Source organism: Equus caballus, chromosome 14 (genome assembly GCF_041296265.1).
Source record: "Equus caballus isolate H_3958 breed thoroughbred chromosome 14, TB-T2T, whole genome shotgun sequence".
Classification (NCBI taxonomy): domain Eukaryota; kingdom Metazoa; phylum Chordata; class Mammalia; order Perissodactyla; family Equidae; genus Equus; species Equus caballus.
The window spans coordinates 20,404,316-20,423,006 of record NC_091697.1 but is presented as its reverse complement, the minus strand read 5'-3'; the positions used below and the strand labels follow the sequence as shown (position 1 = coordinate 20,423,006).

General features: G+C 52.2%; 1 protein-coding gene and 1 long non-coding RNA gene across 2 annotated transcripts; both read right to left on the bottom strand.

Moving 5' to 3' along the window:
- Window positions 1–314: 314 nt before the first annotated feature.
- F12 (coagulation factor XII) lies at window positions 315–7,743 on the bottom strand. The gene is made up of 14 exons (XM_001917092.5): window positions 7,393–7,743; window positions 6,970–7,027; window positions 4,117–4,216; window positions 3,890–3,960; window positions 3,517–3,627; window positions 3,244–3,375; window positions 2,990–3,094; window positions 2,676–2,841; window positions 2,384–2,592; window positions 2,049–2,280; window positions 1,684–1,820; window positions 1,439–1,588; window positions 751–899; window positions 315–659 (listed from the first exon to the last, which is right to left on the bottom strand). Exons 1-14 carry the CDS (start codon window positions 7,447–7,449, stop codon window positions 492–494), a joined length of 1,845 nt encoding a protein of 614 aa, XP_001917127.2. The 5' UTR covers window positions 7,450–7,743; the 3' UTR covers window positions 315–491.
- Window positions 7,744–17,083: 9,340 nt separating this feature from the next.
- LOC138917241 (uncharacterized) lies at window positions 17,084–18,626 on the bottom strand. The gene is made up of 2 exons (XR_011424975.1): window positions 18,008–18,626; window positions 17,084–17,334 (listed from the first exon to the last, which is right to left on the bottom strand). It is a non-coding gene; the product is annotated as an uncharacterized lncRNA (long non-coding RNA).
- Window positions 18,627–18,691: the final 65 nt, after the last annotated feature.

The following is an 18,691-nucleotide window of genomic DNA, read 5'->3' as shown; positions in this document are numbered from 1 at the left end:
GTTTTTAAAGCATACCACTGCCCTTGCCCCTTGCCCAGAGATAGTGATTTAATCTGAGATGGATCTTGGGCACAGGTTCAAAAAGCTCCCAGGTGATTCCATATACAGTCTAGGTTGAGAACTGCTGCTCTATAAACTTGAAATATGAATGTTTCATGTGAGGAATCTGTGGAGTCACCATGCACAAGGCTCGGCACACAGTCAGCTGGACGTGACTCTAAATCTTGCATAAGATTTAAATGGATCCTGCTCTCTGAGGGCTTTGGAGGAGTCGTTCTCCGGTTTACTGTCTTGGCATTAACCAGTGAGACCTCTTTAGATCTGTGCCTCTCAAGCATTTTCAAAAGCATTTTATTGAGTGCCTACGCCATGCCTGGCTCTGGGCTGATGGCGCTGGGGGGATGGAACACAATCCTTGCTGTCCATGATCATGCCCCAGCCACCCTCCCCTTCCACAATCGCCCAGGGGGGAAAGACGAGTCCCTGGGCAGTCAGGAAGCAGTGTGCTCCCGGATCCAGCCCAGATAATTGGACACGTCTGTGTACACACCCGGCTTGTAGCGGTCGCCACAACCCGAGCCCCAGCTGATGATGCCTCGCAGGATGAGCTGGCCCTCTGCAGTCTCGTCCTCACACACTAGTGGGCCCCCGGAGTCACCCTGGGTCGGGGACATGAGGCTCAGAGCTCTTGGCCTGGGGCCAGGACTTGACAGGAAGGAAAGAGAGGGGCAAGCAGGCCCAAAGCCTCACCTGGCATGCGTCGGTGCCGCCCTCGAGGAAGCCAGCACATAGCATGCCGGGGGTAAAGGCGGCCCCGTGCGCGTCCAGAGTGGAGCAGAGCTCAGGAGGGATGAGCGGCACCTGTGCCTCCTGCAGGAAGCTAGAAAATTCCTCTGCCCCTGTGAACGGAGACGGCTTTCCTCACACTCTCGGGACTCCACTTGCCGCAGGACCTGGCTGTGCCAGACTCTTCCAAACCCACTAATCTCTCGCCTCCCTCATAGCAAGCCCGAGAGGCAGGGAGTTGCCATTAACACCGTTGTGTAGACAAGGAAACTGAGGCCAGAGTGGAGCCAGGATTTGAATGGACAGGGCAGAAGCAGGACTGTGTGGAACCCCACTTCCCATCCAGTGTCACAGCACCTTGCCCACCAGCTTGATGGAGCGTGTGGCCGGCATCCTAGTTAGCCCTTGTGGCCCAGCGCTCAGAGGGAAGCAAGAGAAAGTGTGATTCTCTCTGTACCCCTGAGGAGATTTGGGGACCCCCAAAGGCAAATCCCAGGCCCTAGAGGAGCGCACTGCAGAGACAAGGGCCCTGGACGTCCTCACAACCCACCAGGTCAGAGCCACCTGTCCCAGGTGGCACCAAAGCTGCGGGCTTCTCTTGCCTATCCTGGTGGCCAGAGGTCTCCCTCCCGCCCCCAGCCGTTCTGCCTACCTTCGAACTGGTGGCCCCAGCCGGCCACCTCACAGAACGCAGCCTTCGGTTCGGCGGGGCGAACCGCGCTGCTGGGCAGGCACACGGGTTGAACGAAAGGCGACAGGAGGGCGCAACTGCCGTCCGCCCTCTCCTCCAGGCGCACCAGAGCTAACCCAGGCGGAGAGGAGCGTGAGAGGGGGACGGGGGGACTTCAAGCCCTCCCCGCCCTTTCCCCAGGTACCCGAGGGGGCGCTCCCACGCACCCAGGTCGTGCTGGAAGGTAGTGGGCGAGAAGCCCTCATGCAGGCGGTAGGCGCGCACGGCCAGCGTCTGGCACTGCTCGCAGCTCTGGTTAAAGCGGTCCTGGCCGAGCACCACCGTCAGCTCCTCCGGCGCCCGCCTGCGGGCAGGGTGTGAGAGAGAAAGCGCACTCAGAGTCGAGGGGGACCCTCCGGCTCCCGAGTCCTCTCCTTGGTTTCAGCTTCCTCCTTGGAAGCTCTGGAGGGGAGTGGGGAGAAAGTGGGGCGTGGGGGGAGGTAGGGCAAGGGTTCGGGCGTCGAGGGAAGCTGGGCGCGGAGGAGAGAGGAGTTAGGGTCCCGAGCGGGGCGCTGGGCGGGCGGGTACTCGCAGGTTCTGCAGGCAGTGAGCCGCGGTCAGCACCCAGCAGGGGGCGATGAGGCTGCCGGCGCAGAAATCGTGGCGGGAGTACAACGCGGCGATGTAGGGGTGCGCCCCGGGCAGCGCCACCAGTCCCCCGACGATGCGGCTCAGCGAGGACAGCCGTTTCCTGAGGCGCTGTCCGCAGCCGCGCAGACCGGTCCCGGGCAGATGACTCGGCGGCTCGGGCGTCGCGTGCGAGCCTGTGAGAGGAGCCCAGGCTGAGGACAAGGAGCCCCACGATCTGCTGGAATCTAGCTTGCCCTGCGCCCTCTCTGCTCGGACTTCCCACCCCTTCCCAGCTACCTGGAGTTGGGGTCGTGGGCTGAGGCTTCTGCAATGCCGAAATCGAGGGCGAAGGGAGGTTCTGGTGCCCATAGGGGACCTGGGTCGGACGCGGGATTTGGGGCGCCGCCGGGGCTGAGGCCTGGCATTGTGCCAAGTGGCAATATTCCCAGCTCAGTCGGTCGCCGCTCCACACGAAGCACCACGGGCGGGTGTCATTGTCCGGGTTCCTGTAACCACAGAAGGGGCGCTATTGGAGCGTGAGGAGCCCCAGAGGGCCCCGGGGCGGAGGGGGACGCCCCTCCCGGCCCACCGGCAGAAGGCGTGGTCGCCCAGTCCCCAGTTCCGCGCTTGCTCTGCAGTCACGTTCCGGTAGGTGGCCTCCGAGGCCCACGGCCGACACCGTGCGCCCGAGATCGTAGTACCCGCCGTCCCGCGGTAGCCGAGCCCGCGGCCGTGGTAGCAGCTTGCCTCGGTGTCTGGGGAGAGACGGGGCTCCCTGCAGCCTGCTGATGGGATGGCCTCCCGCCGCCGTCTCCTGTTCTTTCCCGGCTCTCGCTTCTCCCTCTCCGCACGGCCTTCCCATATAGGGGCGGGGCTCCTGCTTCCCGGCAGACCTTGACTCACCCACGTCGCAGAAGCGTCCAGCGTAGCCCGCCGGGCAGCGGCACAGTCGGCGGCCCTCCGCTTCTAGGCAGCGGCCCCCGTTGAGGCACGGGTTGGTGCGGCAGACTGGGAGAAGGAGCACGTTGAGCCACCCCTGGGCCCAAACACCCCGGGGAGAGCTCCTCTTTCCACTGGCGCACCCCCTGACATCTTGCCCCCTTCTCCTCCCGACCTTCGGCCCTCTTCCCAGGCCAGTTCCCTATCGATCCACTCACCCTGGCTTGCCAGCGGCTTGCAGTGCCCATCGGGACCCTTGCACTGGCACTTGGCGACGCCTGCTGGCCCAAGCCTGTACCATATTTCATTCTCGTGGAAGAACTGGAGAAGCTGAGGCTCGAAGCACTTCTCTGGGGACAAAAGGGGGCAGTGGTCTCAGGAGAGGCTGGGACCATGCCAAGTCTCCAGGGATCCAGAGACCTCTGGGGGGCAGGGGGCTGCTCCTGGTCCCCAGTCACCCCCCACCCTACCCCCCACCAGCACCTCCTTACCCCTCTGGCAGTGCTTCCCAGTGAAGCGTTCTGGACAGATGCAGTGTGGGCTGCTTGGCGTGTTCACGCAGGTCCCTCCCTTCTGGCAGGGGCTGTGTTTGCTGCAGTGGTCTGAGAGATGCACAGTGGGAGGAAGAGTGGGGAGCCTGAGTCAGATACAGGCCAAGTCCCTACTAGCACCTGCTTGTCTTGTGACCTTGATACTCCAAGTTTCCAAGCCTTGGTTTACCCACCTGCAAAATGGAGCTACCCCCTCCCAGAACTTCTCCCTCCGGAGGGAAGGAATGGGCTGTGTGGGCCCAGAATCACAGGTGTGTAGGGTCTGATGACACCCAGGAGACTAATGGGGCGAGGAGAGGGCCCTGGGCAGCACCTTTCACTTTCTTGGGCTCCAGGCAGTAGGCCCATCGCTGGTCCTGCTCGAAGCTGGGGGTGGTAGCACACCTGCAGAAAGAGGTGAGGCTTCCTGCTCTGCCCAGGGGGCTGGCCCACCCTCCCCTATCATAGCCTCCTCTCTCCAAGGAGGGTTCTTTGGGAAGAAGGATGGGCAGAGGCCATGTCCCCCAGGCCCCTGCTCCAACCTCTTCTGGGTCGTCTTACCAGGGCCGTGGGCCTGGCCGGCCCCTGTGGGTACATTTGTAGTGCAGCTGCCGGTGGTACTGGAAGGGGAAGTAGCAGGGCTCCCCAGTGACAGTGAGAACTGCAGGGAGAACACACTCCTTGATCACTTTCCTTGTGCCCCACTGCCCAGGCACCTCCCCTCGGGGTCTGGTTGGAAAAAGGACACACCCTTGAAAAATCCTTTTTCTGCAAGACAGCATCCTGCTTAAGAAGTTGGGTTCTGGAGTCAGACAGCTGAAATGGACTTCTGACTCCACCACTATCTGTGTAACCTTGGGCAAATCTGTAGCCCCGGGGCCTGGAAGAGTGTTTGCCATGAAGTAGGCACTTAATAAATACTTGATAAATGTTGAAGTCACTTGACCATTCTGAGCCTTAGTTTCCTCATCTGTAAAATGGCAACAGTAACAGTGCAGTCAAGGAGTTGCAGTTTTGCAAGATGAAAAGAGTTCTGGAGATGGATGGAGGTGATAGTTGCACATTATGAATGTACTTAATACCACTGAGTTGTCCACTTAAAAATGGTTAAGACAGTGAATTTTATGTTATGTGTATTTTACCACAATAAAAAAAATTTCTTAATGATCTATCCATATTAGTACAGAAAGGTATTCACAATTTTAAGTGAAGAAAAGCAAGTTAAAGACAGCATGTCAAGTATGGTCCTATTTTTGTACAAACATATTTACATTTGCATAAAAAAGAAATCTAGAAGGACATTCTCAAAATTTGTAAGAGTGGTTTTTTGGAAGATAGTGGATTATGGAGGACTTTTTCCTTCTTTGCATTTCTAAACTTTACAATAAAAATACTGCCATTATGGGGCTGGCCTGGTGGCATAGTGGTTAAGTTCACACGCTGCACTTCGATGGCCCAGGGTTTGCAGGTTCTGATGCTGGGGACAGACCAACACACCACTCATTAAGCCATGCTGTGGCAGCATCCAATATATAAAATAAAGGAAGGTTGGCACCGGTGTTAGCTCAGTGACAATCTTCCTCAAGCAAAAAGAGGAAGATTGGCAACAGATGTTAACTCAGGGCCAATCTTCCTTGCCAAGAAAAACACAAAAGACAAAACTCCTGCTACTATAATTTTTTTTGAAATAGTACAACCGAGCCTCATTGTTCACAGATTCTGTATTTGAAAATCTGCCTTCTTGCTGAAATTTATTTTTAATCCCCAAACTAATACTCGAGGTGCTTTCACTGTTGTTCACGGACGTGAACAGAGTGGTGAAAACTTTGAGTTGCCCGAAGTGCACATTCCCAGCTGAGGTCACACAAGGTGACTCCTGCTTCTTGTTTCAGCTCTCCTACTGTCAACAGGTGTCCTTTTCACGGTCTCTTTGGTGCCACGTTTTTCCAAATTTGTGCTTTTGACAGATAACTTCACTGTTGAAAGTGGCCCCCAAATATAGTGCTAAAGTGCTGCCTCGTGTTCCCAGCCACAAGGGGCTGTAACGGCCTTAGGGAAAGTGTCCGTGTGTCAGACGAGGAGGCCTGAGTTACAGTGCTGCTGGCCGTGAGTTCTACATTAATGAATCAACGACATATAGTAAGCAAGGTGTCTTTAAACAGAATCACACATAAAACAAGGTGCGGTATTGACAGTTGATGAGACCGTGGCGATCTGAGCTCACAGAAACCAAGCCCTGTGTGCCCTCTGGGAGCAGGGCTCCAATAGACGCTAACTGAGTGCTCGCGGTGACTTTATGGAACGTGACTGTCCTGCATAAGATGAGTCGACTGTATCTACTTCAGAGGAGTGTTGTGACGCTTAAATGAGATAATGCCCATGAAACAAAGCAGAGAGTCTGGCACGTGGTAAGTGCTCCATACGCAGTAGCTGTTATTTTGTTGTTAAAGACACAGTGGCACTTGCTGGGGCCCAAACCAGGGACAGGACAGTAAGTGAAGAGAGAGGGTATGAGATGGGCCTTTAAGATGCAAACGGGATGGACAGGCAGGAGGAGGACCCTAAGTAGATGATTAGGCAAGGGCAGGGCCCCTAGGTTAGATCAGGCAAGAGGGAGGAGAGCAGATTGACTGTGTGTGGAGTGACAGTGAGAGGAGGCTGAGGCAGTCAGGGCTGTTGTGGAGCTGTGCTAAGGGGCTGGGCCTGACCCCAGCAGGCCAGGTTCACCAGAGCAGGGTCCATCCAGGTAAATATTTAGTACCTGGAAGAGTGAAGGCAATGGGGAGCTATGCCAGGGTTTGAGGAGGGGAGAGATGACTGACATCCCCCATCTAATGCTAATATATTTCAAGCATTTCCCATGCACCAGACTGGGAGCTGAGTGCCTCACTTGGATCAACAACTCATTTCTCCTTCTCCACAACCCGAAGAGGTTTACTATTAGCAGCCTGGTTTTACACATGGGGAAATTGATGCTTGGAGAGGTCAAGTCAGTTGCCCAGAGTCACCCAGCACTTAAGTGGTGAAGCTGGAATTCAGAGTCCAGAGGTCCCTGGCCTGTGTGTGGCATGACTGATGCCTGTGAGCTACATCGAGGAAAGGAAAAGAAGGGGGGAGGGTGGGGAAACTGAGGAAGACTGGCAGGTGCTGGACTGGGCACTCAGATACAGCCCAAGCCCTGACCTCAAGGAGCACACAGCTCACTATCACTCTGGGTCCCCAGAGCCCATGGGCACAGGACCTGGCACATAGCACTCAGGTCTGAATACCAGCCAGACAACTCTGGGGCCGAGAGTGAAGAGTGCCCGGGATCCCTCCCCTCGCTCCAAGGGCCCGCGACTGATACCTGTGCACTCCCCACCATACTCACTCCAGCCCCAGGGTCTCTTAGGAGGGGGGCGCCAGGCTACCTACCCACCATCTTCTCCTCCTCTATGTGCTTATGCTTCTTGGGGGCTTTCGAAGATGGAGTCTACACGGGGAGAGAAGAGGGCAGGGAATTTGCCCCATAAGTCATAGTCTGCCCCTGATCACATGGTAGTCCCCAGCTTCCTCTCACAGCCGGGAAATGCAGAGACTTTCTCACGAGACCTGCACCCCTCCATTCTCCTCCCATTGTCTCCTCAAGGTCCCCCGCCCCCAGATATGCAGGCTGTGTCCTCATATCCACCAGCTCTGGCTGTCTCCCTCCTCTGCCTGGGCCTTATGGGCTGGCCTTGTCTTTCCAAACAGGCCTTCCAGTCACCTGGACCAGAAGGCCGCTGGCAGAGGCTGAGGCTTTGATAGGGACCTCCAGGGCCATCCCAGCACCATCCTCCTGGTTCCCACAGCCCTCACCGAAAGTGCCAACTCCAGGCTCACCAGCAGGGACCCCAGGAGCAGCAGAGCCCTCATGGTGTCTGTTCGTGGGTCTAACCGCTTGTCCAGGAGTCCAGACCAATAGAATGGGTCAAAGTCCCCGAGGCCTGGGAAGCAGCGATTGGTTGAGCTGCCCTCCTGGGTCTGGTGGAGTATCGGCTGTTTGTGGAAAGCGGAGCAGAGCAGTCCCTTGGTAGGGACCAAGGGGGGCAGTTGGGAGTTGGCGGGCAGAGGCAGGATGGTGAAGAGCAGGGCTCCCCCTCTTTCCCAGATAGTGGGCCTGGAGGCAGGCAGAGGGACTTATGTTTTCCTTATGTTCCGGGTCCTTCTGGGGATGAGGAGTTTCAGAGTACCCAAAGAAAGCTCCCTACCTCAGCTTTTTTGTTTTGTTTTGTTTTTTTGAGTCCATGGGGAAGTGTATTTGTTTTCTATTGGTGTCTAAACTTAACCACAAACTTCACAGCTTAAAACAATACCATTTATTAGTTCGGAAATCCGTGGGTTGAAAGTCCAGCACTGCGTGACTGGGTTTTCTGCTCAGGGTACCTCAAGCCTGAGTTCTCTGGATGATCTGGGGAAAGATCCATTTCCAAGGTTATTTAGGTCGTTGGCAGAATTCAGTTCCTTAAGTTTGTAGAACTTAGGTCCTTGTTTCTTTGCAGGCTGTCAGCCAGCGGCCACTCTCAGCTCCTAGAAGCTGCCTGCAATTCTTGCCTTGTGGCCCCCTCCATCTTTCAAGCTAGCAACAGAGCATCTCCCCTACATTGAGTCTCTCTCACACTTTGAGTCTCCTTTGTCAGGAAGAACCCCATCCCATTTAAGGACCACCCCCCCCCCCCCGATTAGGTCAGGCCCACCAAGGATAATTTCCCTATCTTAAGGTCAACTAATTTGGGACCTTAATTCCATTTGCAGCATTCTCCTACAGAAGCATCTAGATTAGTGTTTGATTGAGTAGCAGGGAGAAGGTATGCATACACCAGGGATCTTGGGGGCCATCTTAGAATTCTACCACAGAAAGTGAACCAAGAAAGTAAATAATCCCATGGGAAAAATGGTAAACCAAGGGGTGCTAAAATGTGCAGTTGGAGCGCAAGGGAGGGAGAAGGGGTGGGCATGTGTTGTTTTTCCTGTCATCAACCATTTATCTTGCTTCAGTAACTACGCCTTGACTTTTCCTTTGGGAACCACTCCTCTTTCATCCCCACCATCAGTCTTGGTGCTGCCAACTCTACCCTCAGTTCTAGGGCTGAGGGTGTGGCCTAGGTCTGGCCAATCAGAGCATGGTATCTCTAGACTGCAGCTATTGGTCCAGGAATAAGCATATACACAAGTTTAGCCAATCAGAGCCAGACTTGGGACTTTTGTCAGAACTTTTGGGAAAAAGGTACCTTCTTCCCACTGTGGGCACTAAGACTGTGAGCCTGGAGATTTTGAAGGCCATCTTTGTCACTGCTTGGGGAGGGCTTGCCTGAGAATGAAGCCTACGTGTAGGAAAAGCAGAGCAAACAGGGAAGGAAGGGTGGAGGGACGCTGGGGGAGGCAGCTTCCGAGATGGTCCCCACTGATCCTCACCTCCTGGGATTCATGACCTTGTATAGTCTCTTCTCAGAGCTGTTCTGTGTGTCCAATAGAATATGGCAGAAGTGATGATGTTTGACTTCCAAGTCCAGGTCATAAAAGGCATTGTAGTTTCTGCCTTGGTCTCTTGGATCAAGAGGAGAAGCCAGCTGCCATGCGGTGAGGGCACTTAAGCAGCCCTGCAGAGAGGCCCTTGTGGGGAGAAAGTAAAACCTCCTGCCAACAACCAGCACCAATTTGACCCCTGTGTGAATGAGCCACCTTGAGAGTGGATACTGCAGCTGCAGCCGACATCTGGCATGCAGCCTCACGGAGATCTCAAGCCAGAAGCATCCAACTAAGCTCCTCCTGAATTTTTTTTATTAAGATGTGATTAACATATAACATTAGTTCTCCTGAATTCTTGAACTTTAGTAACTGAAAAATGATCATTGATTGTTGTTGTTTTCAGCTGTAAGTTTCAGAGTGCTTTGTTACCCAGCATTTGACGACTGATTCAGACAGATGGATCCCTGATGACTGCCTGTGAGAACCTGAGTCCTAACACTGGGTACCCTCAAGAATCCTGTTTCATGAGCCAAGAAAACCAATTTGAGTAGATTTCCATCACCTTTGAAAGGAGTCCTGACTGATACAAATTAACCTGTGGGAAATGAAGACAGAATGTAGCAATTTCTTAACTCTGCTGGAAGTGAGGCAGGCCGTGGAAGACTTCCTGAGACAGAAACGCAGCAAGAGGACGGCAGGAGGAGCTGGGGCTCCTTTTCAACAATTGTTTTCAAAGGTAAAATGTTGATGCAACAGCTGTTGAGACCACGAGGAAAGCAAAACTATGAGATGATAGGTGAGCTGCTTAGAGTGAAAGAACTTTCATCAGCTCTTCATTGCACCTGAGTACAGACCACGGCCTGGGGCTGGTCCCCCAATGGATCCTTCCTCCTGGTGAGAAGCCAGCTCTCCCTGTGAATGCAACAGGTCTTCACAATGAGTAGAGGTTTGCAGGTAGGAAAGGAGGGAAGGGCTTCCAGGCAGAGTGAGTAATACAACTTCACAGAAGCCTGGATGCAGCACATGAAATGAGGGATGTGGTGAGCACAGGGGCTTGGTTGGGAACGTTAGATGAGGTGTGAAGTCCATTGGGACCGAAGGTGGACATTCGTGGGTATTTGGATGTTCAACATCTATTCCCCCTTCCTCTTTCTCTAGTCTCCCAGTTTCTATTTGTGGGTCACCCCTCTCCCACTGTGTGGTGAAAGGGTAATTCCTCATGACCGTCTCCCACTATGGAAGCCTAATGGACCAGATCACCCTCTCCCTACCATAGCATAGCCTGAGAGACCTAAACTCAGCCAGTGGGTGCTCTCTCCCAGGGCTCTGAATCCTGAGCACATCCTGCCACATAAGGATGGCAAAAAGAGTTGGAGTTGGAGGTCTGGCATTGCACCACCAGTGCCCTGACCACATTGTCCCTGCTATACGGCATAAGTCAGGATGCCTTCCGAAAACCAAGCTTGAGCAGTAAAGAAATTCAAATTCATCATTTCACATCACAAGAGATCTAGAATGGAAGAGCTCCAGGAAAAGTGCTTTGAGTGATTTAACAATGTCATAAAAAACCCAAGTTCTTTCCCCTTTATCTTTTCTAGGGTCTTTGACGTACAAACCTTCAGGCTGACTCTCTCATGGTCACAAGATGGCTGCCACAACTCCAGCAATCACATCTAAACTCTAGTGAAGAAGAGGGACCTTCCCTTCCAATAGATCCTTCTTAGAAATGAGGACACTTTCTTCAAAAAAATCCCAAGCAGAGCTCCCCTCATTGGCCAGAATTGGGTCACCTGACACCCATAAATCAATCTCTGCTAAGGGTAGGAGCTCTCTATAACTGGCTTAGACCCATCAGTCCTGGAGCTAGATTAGAGGCATGTGAAGTGAAGTGTCCACTGGAACAGAATTGGGACTCTGCGAACAAGGAAGAGGAGTGGCACGGATATTAGGTGGACAACCACAGTGTCTGCTGTAATTCCTGCTTCCTGATCCTCTCGTGGCCCTTAATTCCTGCCTATTTCCAAGCCTATCCCTTCTAGTTGATGCTGAAAATCCCTGAGGGCCTTCCGGTAAAGTAAATTCCCTTTTGTTTAACACGCTAGAGTCGTTATTGTTGCTTGCAGCCTAGAACCCTCTCTCCCCTATGACTCCAGCCTAATCAGCCTCCAAGTTCTGTTCATTCCACTGCCTAAATATTTCTCAGATCCCTCCACTTCTCTCCATTTCTACTGCCTCTTTCTTTGACTTCCAGAAAATTCAAGGCATCTACAGTGGTGGGACATAATTTGAAAGCCTGTGTTGGGTATCTATCATTTCCCCTGTTTAGTATTCATTCTCCTTTTTTCTAGTGAGGGCCCTCAATGTTCCTTTGGGGAAGGACCCATCCTCTTCCAGCCAGTGGATAAAATAAAGCTTAGCCATCCCTCAGTTGAGGGTAGAGTGGGCCTGTGATCTAGACCTGGCCAATCAGAACACTGCCTCCCTCTGTCCTCAGTGATTGGTTCAAGATGAACACCTGACCCAAATCAAACCAGTGAGAAGCAGCCCCAGGATTTTTGCTGGAATCAAGATAAAGGCTTTCTCTCTCAGTAGAAGTTGCCGTATTGGTAGAAAGTGAGCTTGGAGCTTCTGGCAGCCATCTTTAACATCTCAGAGGGAGAACTGCCAGAGAATAAAGACAACACAGACAAAAGCAGAATTAGAATTAGAGTTAGAATATGGGAAAGACAAATTTTGAGTGACACCATTTGAGACCTGGGATCCAAAGACACTTGAAGTCAGAATCACCACCTATACTTTTCAGTTACTTGAATGAATAAGTTCCCTTTTTTGCCTAAAGTAATTTTAGTTGCAACTAGAAGTCCTAACTGTTGCAAGAATTCATGAATTGTTACCAGGAAGTTCCTAAAACAAAACAAAACAAAACAAAACAAAACAAAACAAAACTTCTCATAATCAGCTCTGTAAGTCAGTAGCTTAAAGAATAGGAAAATAATGAAACAGGAACTGGAGGGTAAAGACAGAAATGAGCTTGAATCAGGAAAGCTTCAAATCTCGTCTTGGCCACTGCCCCCCAGCGTGGTGACCATGGGTCAGGGGCTCAGTCTCTCTGAACCTTAATTGCTACACCTCTTTTGGGAGGATAGGCACTCACACTGCCTGACAGACATGCCGAGATGTTTGAAGGCATGTGAAAGGACAGAGCCTGGCATATGGTTGAACTCGACCTATAGAAGTTTACAAAGAAACTTTGCCACGTCGACCCACTCCCCGTCCTCAGCAATTTCTACACACCTGCCCCAGTTCTTCCTGCAAGTCCAGGTCTCTTCCACCAACTACTTTGGACCAGAGCAGAGAGGCACAATCTCCCTGCCCCGGCTTCTGTCTTTCTACAGCTGGGGTGTGGGTCTATGGGCTAAGAAATGGGAAGCCATCAAGTTCCTGCTCACAAGTGATACACACAGACGAACACGAACTCCGCTCCTCTCTAGCAGAGACTTGAGGCATAGATTTCAAGAGGTAGCGGAACTACCTGTTCAAAGGCAAGTTTAGGGGATCAGAAGGTACCCAGCCCACCATCCTTCATTCCTCCTCAGTTGGTGGCACCATTTTTCTCCCAGTCATTCAGGCTGTCACCGTGGATCCTTTGTACAAATGGAAGCCACTCCTTCCTCTGGACTGGTGCTGTCTGACGGAACTTTCTGTAATGATGGACATACTCTCTATCTGTGTTGTCCAGTCTGGGAGCCACTAATCATACACGGCTGTTGAGCACTTGAACTGTGGCTAGGATGACTGGGAAACTGCACTTTCATTTCACTTCATTTTAATTAACTTAAATTTAAATAGCCATGTGTGGCTAGTGGCTACTGTATTGGACAGCACAGCTCCAGGTGGTTGCAGAAAGGTCAGCGTGTGACCTTCACACCGTGTGACAAGAGGGAGAAGGATGTGATATAATGTCGGAGGGCCACACAGTCCATCCCTGATCAAGTTGGGCCTTGGTAGGCCAGGGGGAGGAGTTGGGGTTTTATTTTTAAGTGTAATGGTAAGTATATTAGTTATCTATTGCTGCTAATAAGAGATAACAAATTGCCCCCAAATTTAGCTGCTTAAACGACAAACACTGATTGTGTTGCAGTGGGTCAGGAACTCAGGCACTGTGTAACCAGGTACCTCTGGACCGGAGTCTCTCGGGAGGCCGCAGTCACCTCGACTGAAGAAGGATCCACTTCCAGGTTCACTCACAAGGCTGGTGGTGGAGACCTCAGTTCCCTGCCATGTAGGCCTCTCCACAGGGCAGCTCACAACATGGCAGCTGGCTTCCCTGCGTGAGCCAGTGACGGGGTGAGAGTGGGCACCTAACACGGAAGCCACAGTCTTTAGTGACCTGATCAGGAGAGTGACATTCCATCCCTTTGGCTGCATTCTTTTCATGAGAAGTGAGTTATCAGGTTCAGCCCACACTCACGGGGAGGGGGGTCACGTCAGGGTGTGAACCCCAAGAGGAGGGATCATGGGGCCACCCTGGAGGTGTCCACCCAGGAAGCCGCTGGTGGGTGCTGAGCAGGAGAGTGCGAGGATCAGGTTGATCATTTTTAAAATGAGCAATATCTTCACATGATACAAGATTAAAAGTCCGAAACGGCATATGATGAACAGCCTCGCTCCCGCCTCTGTCCCCAGCCCCTTAACTCCCTTTTCTCAGACGCAACCAGCATTCTGCGCCTCCTGTGGCCACGCCCCTAGAAGCAAATTTGTCCATAGTAGTTAGTGTCGTTCACCAAATATTTCCAATTCTATTCTCTTTGCAGGCGTATAGTAGCTATTGCAGGAATCTATCTCTGTGTAACAAATTTAGGGGCATAAAACAACAACTATTTTATTATGCTCATGGATTTTGCAGGTCACGAATTCAGGCAGGACACAGCAGGAATGGCTTGTCTCCGCGCCACAGTGCCAGGGGCTTCAGCGGGGGGCACTTGAACGGCTGGGGCTGATTCCAATGGCCAGGAGCTGGAATCACCTGGAGGTTTCCTCACTCGTATGGCTGATGCTTGGGGTGGGATAACTGAAAGGCTGGGCTCAGTGGGGAATGTCAAGCAGAGCAGAGCACCTGCACATGGCCTTTCATTCGGTTTGGGCGTCTCACAGCATGGCCACTGATTCTGAGGGAACATCCTGAGAGAAGTTTCTGGAGAATAAGCATTGCCAGAAAACAAGGCTGCATGGCTTTCCTGACCTAGCCTCAGACCTGATGTGCGTCACTTCCACCAGATTCTCCTGATGCTGAGAGTCACTAAGGCTGAACCAGAGTCAAGGACAGGGAAATGAGAGCCCACTTGCTGATGTGGGGGTGTCAAGGTCACACTGAAGAAGTGCCTGTGGGATGAGAGCTTATTGTGACGCTCATCTTTGGAAAATACCATCTGCTACGGCAGTGCTGTACCTCCCCACCCCTTTCGAGTTAGTCGTGGCCGTGTGGTTTGCTTTGACCAATGAAATGTGAGCAGAAGTGACTTGTGCCACTTTCGGGTGCAAGCTTTAAAGGCCATGGAGATTGACCGCATCTCCTTTTTCTGTCTGCCATTGTAGAAGCACAAAGTGAGATGGAGCCCCCGTGATCCTGAGTCCCAAGTGACGACTCTGAGCGGAGCATCCCTGCCTCCCAACAGCCTGCAGGGACGTGCAGTGTACCAGAGAAAGAGGCTTTCATTGTTTTAAGTCACTGAAATTTGGGGATTGTGTGTTACTGCAGCGTAACCTAGCCTACCTGACCCTTTTTATGCAAACGGTAGCAAACCTTACACACTGATCTGCATTTTGCTTTTTTCATTTAACAATATATCTTGGAGATTGTTTGTATCAGTACATGAAGAGCACCTCCACACTCTTTTAAAACAGCTGCATAGTATTCCTGTACAGAAAAGGACTAAATTTTACCTAACTAGTCCCTATAAAGACAATTAGTACCTTTCATCTTTTCAGACAACGCTGCAATGAACAAGCTTGAACATTCGTTTCTTATTTTGCTTGAGTGCAATTATATTTGTAGGATAAATTCCTAGAAATGCATATCTCAGATAGTTGGTGGCAGGTTTCCCTTTTAAAAAGGACTACTTGGGGGCTGGCCCCGTGGCCGAGTGGTTAAGTTCGCGCGCTCCGCTGCAGGCAGCCCAGTGTTTCGTTGGTTCGAATCCTGGGCGCGGACATGGCACTGCTCATCAGACCACGCTGAGGCAGCGTCCCACATGCCACAACTAGAAGAACCCACAACGAAGAATATACAACTATGTACCGGGGGGCTTTGGGGAGAAAAAGGAAAAAATAAAATCTTAAAAAAAAAAAAAAAAAAAAAAAAAAAGGACTACTTGGCTGCAGGGGGAGAATGTGTTGAAAAGTCAGCCCCTGAGAGTTGCACACGACACTTTCCCCTCCTCACCTCATATCAATCGCCATGTCCTGTTCATCCCAGCTCCAGGAGCGCTCTCAATCTGGCTGCTCGTCTACACTCCCTGGCCACTGCCCCAGCGTGGGCTACCGTCATTCCTCTCTAATGGTTCCTCTTAAAAGGTCTCCCACCTGTCTTACTCAGGATACTTGGCTGCAAACGACGAAGCCAACTCTGGGTGACTCAGGTGGACAGCGAACTGACTGGACTGCTCCTGGGTGCTTGCGGACTCCCCCTACCCAGGAGGAGCCTGGCTTGACCACCTCCCCCTCCCCTTCCACTGCCGCCATAACGAATCCTAAATGGTCCATCAGACGTCTTATGTTAATCACTTGCTTTGGATTCATAAACCTGATTGGAAGCATTGGAAATGTGCTCCAACTACCGGGGACCTTGGAAAGGAAATTCTGCCACCCTCTGATTTCCCCACTGGAAGGCAGGGCCTGTCTCTGCATTTAATAGGTTTCCTCCCAAAGGAGAGGGGTGTTCAGATGCTGAACACCAAACAACAGGTGTCTACAGCTCAGCCTAAGGCCCTCTCTTCTGACCTTTGACCCCACCCCTAGAACATCCTCCACAGTGTGGCTTGGAGCCCTCGGTGTAAGCAAATCTGATCACACCACTCGCTGGCTTAAAACACCCTTGACAGGTCCCTCCTATCTTCAAAACGAAATCCAAACTCCTTACCTAACTTGCAAGGACTTCCCTGATCCGGGCTCCTCCTAAGGCCTCAGCCTCCATTTTGCCCCTCAAGCCCACCCCAATGTGCACCTGAAACTCTAGCCCAAGGTTCTGCCCTCAGGTGCCGAATGCAAGGGCCCTTACCACCCTCCTTGACAGAGCTTTGCACATGCACTGGCCCTCTGTCCAGAAGGCTCTTTCTCTCCCCACTCCAGTTACCTCCGAAACCTGCATATTCTGACTTAACCCTCAAGTCTCACTTGGACACAACAGCCTTAGCTGGCTGGGGTACCCACCTTCTGTCCTACCGGCCACTGGGTTTTCCTCTTTCAAGGTACTTGTCTTTACTCCCAGACGCATCCTTGATCCATGCCCTTTTTTCCATCTCCTCTGCCACTTTCTTGGCCCGAGCCACCATGCCCTCTCTCCTGGAGTTCCGTAGCCTCCCAACTGCTCCCTCTGCTTCCAGTGTTGGCCCCTAAAAGTTCACGAGCTAGAATGACCTCTTTAACGTACAAATTATCCTTTCAAAAGCTTCACCTTTCACTGAAGAAAAACAAACTAACTCCTAGCTATGGTCTACAAAGCCTTCCACGACCTAGCTGGTGTCCTTGCTCCTTCCTTCCTTCATCTCCTCTCAGACCACCAGGCCCTGAAGCTACACAGGCCTTCTTCCTGTTCCTTGAACACACCAAACTTACTCTAGGCTCAGAACCTTTGCACCTGCTGTTGCCTCTGCTTGGAATCCTGCTCCCCTTGGGCTTTGAGTGGCTGGATCTGCTCAAATGTCACACTCTGAGACCATTTTTCCTCACTCCCTATTTTGTCTTAATGTCTTAATGCAACTTCCAAAGGGGGGGGGGTCTTCTACTCGCTGTAAGACAAGCCAACTGTCAAGAGGCAAGGTGGTAGGAGAGAAAGGGTCTTTTTATTACAGCTTGCCAGCAAGGGGGAAGATGGTGGACTTGTATTCTAAAGAACCATCTTAAAACTACAAAATTTTGAAGCAGTTATATAGGGTAAATGAGCCAAAAAAGGGGGGTGGGTCTCGGAATGTTGACCATCTGGTGTTGTAGTCCTTGAGACTACAGAGCATCCCTTCCTCTTGTCACCGGTGACAGATACCAGCAGAGGGCTTTTTCCCAAAGGTCGTTACATCCCTGGAAAAATTGAAAGAACAAAGTTATTGCCTTATTGGAATAGGGAAGTCTATGTATAAGCCAAAGCTATGAAAATAGCAGAGCACGCATATTTCTCACAAGCAGGTGCATATTTATCTAGGCTATGTGCAAACTAGAGCATTGCTGACAAGGAAAGGAGGTGTCCTGTGCATCAAGGTCATGTATAGTCCTAACATGGTTCCCCTCTATACGATGGCTTCCTTTATGCTAACCTATGCTAACCATTGGCTGTATTTATCTTGGCTATTTAGGCGGTGCGGACAGTAGCAGCACTTATCACTCTCTAAGACCATTCTCTTTATTTGTTTATTTACAGGATTATCACCTTTAGTCCCTTCTCACATGTGAGCAGGGAGCTTGGCTATCTTGCTGACACCACTATATTCCCCAGCAGATGGCTCGGTGCCTGGCAGAAAGCAGGTGCTCTGTATTTTTGGATGAATGAATGGACAGGGATCAGAGAACCCTAGTTGAATCTGGCTCTGCCTTAGTCGCTGAGTTTGGGCAAGCCTCCTTTCCTGGTTTGTGAAGAGGGGGTGGAGTGGGTAGGATGCTGAGCCAGAAGTTGAGTAGCTGTAAAATTTCGGCCTGTCTTCTCCCTAGTCTTCGGCCTGGAGCCAGCCACTGGACCTCTGGCGCTTCAGCTCCTCACCTGTATAATGGGTGTGACTTCATCCCAACGTCTCAGGGCGGTACTGCTGCCTTATAAGGCAGCAGAGGCCGAGGGCGGGCGAGGCCGTGTGGGTGGAGAGAAATCACAACATCCGGCTGCGGGGCCAGGGCGGGGGCGCCTGCTGTGGCCAGGCCAGAGGCTTGGGGAGGCTGAGGCTGGGGAGGTCGTCAGCTCCCTCCTGGCCTCTCCGCTCTTCCAACGTGCACCCTCCAGGATGGGCCAACCCAAAGAAACACGGCCGGACACATGGCCCAAACAAGCCCGCGGCCGACCCGCAGGAGGCAAAGGACCCCAAGGGCGTCCCCTCCAAACCTTGGAAAAGCCTAGGCGAACTAAAGGGACCCGGTCCACACCCTTATCTGATGGCCCCATCAGAGTGCATTGCTGAGAATGACTGACGCTTGCATAATCCAATCAAACATCCGGGATCCAGGGCGTGACCCAGAGGACCCACCTCCGTTGTCCCGCGGAGGGCTCGGCCCTAATTGGCAGTTCGGTATCCTACGAAGGCCCAGAAATTCGAACCTAGGGGCTGAATCCCACCTCAGACCAACCAGGAAGAGGTGACGTACTAAGTCCCGCCCCCTCACTCCTTTGAGCGAATCCCTGGCTCGGGGGGCGGGGGAAAATTAAGAGGCTGTCTAATGGGAAGACGGCGCGGGG